This window comes from Lolium rigidum, chromosome 4 (genome assembly GCF_022539505.1).
Source record: "Lolium rigidum isolate FL_2022 chromosome 4, APGP_CSIRO_Lrig_0.1, whole genome shotgun sequence".
NCBI lineage: Eukaryota > Viridiplantae > Streptophyta > Magnoliopsida > Poales > Poaceae > Lolium > Lolium rigidum.
Genome location: NC_061511.1, coordinates 134,256,525 through 134,261,423, shown reverse-complemented (window position 1 = coordinate 134,261,423; position 4,899 = coordinate 134,256,525). Strand labels below are relative to the sequence as shown.

At 50.2% G+C, this 4,899-nt stretch overlaps 1 protein-coding gene across 1 annotated transcript; it reads right to left on the bottom strand.

The window, feature by feature from the left end:
• Positions 1-2,532: 2,532 nt before the first annotated feature.
• On the bottom strand, positions 2,533-3,254 carry LOC124708804 (60S ribosomal protein L39). Its single transcript, XM_047240462.1, has 3 exons — positions 3,212-3,254; positions 3,015-3,118; positions 2,533-2,924 (listed from the first exon to the last, which is right to left on the bottom strand). The coding sequence occupies exons 1-3, from the start codon at positions 3,212-3,214 to the stop codon at positions 2,876-2,878; spliced, it is 156 nt and encodes a 51-aa protein (XP_047096418.1). The 5' UTR covers positions 3,215-3,254; the 3' UTR covers positions 2,533-2,875.
• Between the last annotated feature and the right edge of the window lie 1,645 nt (positions 3,255-4,899).

Below are 4,899 nucleotides of genomic sequence, written 5' to 3'. Positions count from 1 at the left end.
CGCCCCGGCTTCCTTGGTGACGGGAGGACAGAGCCATAGCATCCCGTAGCAGCCTCCCGCACAGAAGAAAGCCTCACGCCGCAAAGATCGTGACAATGCCGTAGCACACCGCCATCAGAGCAGCCTCGCATGGCCACCAACCCACGGACACTAGCAGAACCCTGCGACATCCCCGCCGAGATGCGCCTCTTCAACCGCTCCAGTAGACATTCTAGATGTAGAAAAGGTACAAATATTACATCTAGATGCATAAAGTTCATCCAGAATAAGGAAAAATACCGGGTGCAACAGAAAATTATAAAGCACATCCAGTTTCAAAATTTGTAGTCAGAAATGGAGAGAAAAATTTACTACCGTTTCATCCTATCAGACTTTCTGATGCAGAGAATAACAGAATGTTTATCGATTCTAATCTCTAGGTCACGCCACCATCATGGAAAGCGCAATCTCACCTCAGTGCAGCAGGTTGTTCGAGTGGCGGAGCACCTGGAACGATGTTGCCCAGGCTGCCTCCCCACGAACCCAGCAACGCCCGTGATAACTGCGTAAACCCTTGCACTTCAACCCCATCAGCAAGCGTTCGCCAGCGGGGAGGCAGGATTTGTGCTATAACGCCATCTGGGGCACGCTGCCGGAGTACTGGTGGGAGGCCAGACCCACCGCCGCCAGGCTGGCCACACTGCTGGAGATCGTGGATGTCATGGGGGTGCTGGTGGAGGCGCGAGCACAAAGGAACACAATGGTGGTGATGGCCATGCCAACCAGGGCGAAGGTCAGGCACTGCTCGCCTAGGACATACTGCACCGTTCTCGGCTTGCTCTCACCTGCCCCACACGCCATCGGCTGCGGTAGCCGGTAGGTCAGATCCAAGGAGGCCATGGCCATAATATGGGATCATGTGTGATCAACCTCGGTGATCTTTGTCTCTGTACCTTCAATTGGCTGGAGCTGCAGGAGAAGAGGTCCTCGATCTCGTGGGTGGGAGTTGTATAATGTGGACGAGAGGACAGCAATGATGGCAAGTTTGTGATGTGCGAACCTAGGCATTAATTAGATTTTGGGTAATGAAAATGGTACACCCAGACTACACTGATTAGCCATTTTCGTATCTGTATATATCTACATCACATCAGGAGTTTCTAGTTTCATACTTGTAAACATCCTGTCGTATAGTCTTGCCACCCTAGTCGACTAATTATACTAGCTCAGTCAGGTTACTATTGATAGTTGAGTACTCCACCAATATCAATCAAAAAGATCAAGTTCATAGAAAATGTTTTCCATTCAATTGTTTTGACTTTCAGCCTACAAAAAATATCGTTTGGACTTCGCTTCAACAATTAATGGAGCTGAGAATAATTTTGTTAAAACTGATGCTCAGTCAGATCTCAAAAGTTCCAAAGGCTTGGACAAGCCAGGCAAAACATCAGATCACTTTCCTGTCTATATGTCTAAATCACATCTTGAGTTTCAGTTTCATACTTAAACATCCAGTCATATGAAGTCTTGCCTCCATAGTCAAGTAATTAGACAAGCTTAGTCAGATTACCAGTCAAATTCAATCGAAAAGCTTAAGTTCATAGAAAAATCATGTCCATTCAATTTTTCTAGACTTCACTACACCATTTAATGGATTACAGTGGGCTGTGAAAACTTTTATTAAGCCTGATGCTCAGACAAATCTCAAAAGTTCCAAAGGCTTTGGACGAGTCCTGTAACTTCAGTTCAGTTTTATAAAACTGGACGATGTAGTTTTGCAAGACAAAAGAAGACATCATCCTCCATTCCTCAGAAAACAAAGATAACAACTGACATTTTCAAAAAGATAATCAGCTAGGCACATATTGCAGGAGTAAATCTACTGTATTTGTAGGGGTACAGATGTTAAGTTGATAGACTGGGAATGAAGCACCCACGCCTAGTATGAGCACTCCATGCAAGAATCTACAACATGGTCATCTAAAATTAAAATGTTACAACTAAACTGTTATTTTTGGAAGCCAAGTAAACAAAGTCAATTACTAAGCAGCATGGCACTGCTAAAATAACTAATTACCATCCAACACACATGCAGCAAAATTCATCATGTCAAACATTATAATACAGAACAGGAAATGAAACCATCTGAGCTAACTTGGGCACAATGAGACACATTAATCGTAAAATCGCAAGGCTCTTGTTAAAGATCATGTTCGAGAAAGAACTTACATCTAAGCAAACATGGCCCACCAAGCATATCTTCCAAAATAAGCTGTGAACTAAAGGTATACCATATGGTCGAACAAGATGGCTAATGCAAGTGAATCAAAACTAAGCTTCAGGGATAACTTGAAGACAGACAGACACAAGGAAAGGGGTAGTTACTTAGCACGCATGGTAACCACCGGACATCAGAGTACTACCAATTAACATCATCCAAGTCTTAATTCAAACAATTTGGACTTAAACAGAAATTCAAGCTAACTTGAGCAAGCAAATTGCAGCACATCGATCATAAAATCGCAACAAGGTCTACCGGGAAATGATAAAACCTACACCCAAAAAGATATGACTTGCACATCATGACCTACAAAATAGGCCGTGACCAATAATCACACCATAAGGTGCTAAAAGATGACTGCAGCATTCTAACAAAATTGTACAGGGGAAACCATACTTTGTGCCACAAAGACAGAGATCAAACTAGTAGTCAAAGGGAGTAATTGGCAGTTGAACATAAACATATAGAGGGTTGTTTACTTAGCACATCATGGTATCCTCAGTACACCACCAAAATCTTAGTTCAAACATCCTGAAATCACTTTCTAACTTAAATAAACGCAGAAACATCCTGAAATGGCTTCCCCACGGAGTAGCCGGCCGGGACATCCCCTGCTTAGAACCCGAGCTTGGTGCGGCGCCAGTGCCTGCGCTTCGCGTTGTACCTGAAAGAGGGAGCAGGACTGGGTCAGCATACCGGCACGCCTACGCTGACTCTGAATCGAAGAGAGGGGAAAGACGAACGGGGACTTCACCTGATGGTGTTGTCGGTCCTCATGCGGATCCAGTAGGGGATGGGGCGGTTCTGGCGCTGCTTCTTCGCCAGCTTCTGCTTGATGCGGAAGGTCTTGTGGGACGGCTGCAAAGGGGGCGAGAAGCGGCGTTAGCAAAACGTTGAGACCATACACGAATGGGTAGAATTCCATGGAAATCGAGGAAGAAGATAGCGTACCATCGTTGCGGCGGCGGAGACGAAGACGCGCGGCGGCGGCGGCGGCGGAGGAGAAACCCTAGGTGCGTGAAGTGCTGAAAGTGGTAAATGGTGGGGAATATATAGTTGAGGACGAATGATGGGCTTGTTGGGCCTGGCCTTCTGTTTCATAATTGTGATGATCCAAATGAAGTTCGTTGGGCTTTGGTCGGGAAAGGAGCAAATTTTACTGGACGGGGCTTTGGGGAAGAATAAGTACTAGCAGAAGTGACCTGTAAGAAAATGGGCAGCGCTGAGCGTCCCCCGGGGATCAAATCTCCGATCCCCGGGTCGGCAGCCCTTGGATGCGAGCGACAGCGACCGTCTGATTTGAGTCAGCGCTCCGGCGCAGAAAGAAAAAAAGAAAAACACGACACCCAGTCCCGCACGATCCGCACCACGCGGAGATGTCAAGTCCCTGCAGTACCACCGCCTGCCGGCAGCACCGCCGGCTGCCACCGCTGTCGCATCCTTGCAGCACGGCGGCGCCCCTGTTTGTAGCAACCTTACAGCAACTGCCGGCTGCCGGCGACGCTTGTAGCGCTAGCTGATGCCACCGCTAACTTTGTAGAATACGCCGCGCCGCCGTCTACACCGCCGTCGCTCCGCCGCCTATTGTAGCAGCCGTCGTCGCGCCGCCGCCATTTGTAGCAGTTGTCGTCGCCTTTTGTAGCAAGCGCCTCCGCCCTTTGTAGCCGACGCCGCCGCCTATTGTAGCGGACGCCGACACCTATTGTAGCATATGTCGTCGCCTCCCAGCCCTTGATGCATCAGCGGCCGTGGCCATGGCGGTCGGGCCTGTACCAGCGTCGGTCGCCCATTGCAGCAACTCCGGCCGCCCGTGGCAGCAATGCCATGTGACCAAAGTAGCACCGCCCGGATCCACCCACAGCAGGCTACCATCGACCTCCAGCAGAGGACGGGGACATGGATTATGGCATGTAGCAATGTCGGCCGCCCGTGGCAGCAACGCCGCCTCGCGATTGTAGCAGCGCCGTCACCGGGGGCTTGTAGCAGCCCCGCCTGTGGCATGTAGCGGCCCCGCCGGCCGCTTGTAGTAGCGCCGCTGGCTGCTTGTAGCAGCGCGGCTCGGGGCATGTAGCAGCGCCGCTGGGACCATATAGGCGGTGCTCGGGATGGAGGCGGAAAGGAGTGAGTCCACGCCGGCCGGCGACCTCGCCTGGCTCTCCCATGGGGCAGAGCACCTAGGTGTTTGGAGCCGCGGTGGGACGAGCGGCGGCGCTTCGTGGGGGGTGGCAGTGCTGTGCGCGGGCGCGTGATACGTCTCCGACGTATCGATAATTTCTTATGTTCCATGCCACATTATTGATGTTATCTACATGTTTTATGCACACTTTATGTCATATTCGTGCATTTTCTGGAACTAACCTATTAACAAGATGCCGAAGTGCCGATTCTTGTTTTACTGCTGTTTTTGGTTTCGAAATCCTAGTAACGAAATATTCTCGGAATTGGACGAAATCAACGCGCAGGGTCCTATTTTGCCACGAAGCTTCCAGAAGTCCGAAGAGGAGACGAAGTGGGGCCACGAGGTGGCCACACCCTAGGGCGGCGCCCCCCCCTGGCCGCGCGGCCCTGTGGTGTGGGCCCCTCGTGTCGCCTCCTGACCTGCCCTTCCGCCTACTTAAAGCCTCCGTTGCGAAACCCCC

What these genes read in the sequence shown, in the direction of transcription:
- LOC124708804 (XM_047240462.1), bottom strand. An exon ending in AGGACCGACAACACCATCAG is followed by an intron (nt 2,925 to 3,014) that starts GTGAAGTCCCCG and finishes TCCCTCTTTCAG; the next exon opens with GTACAACGCGAAGCGCAGGC.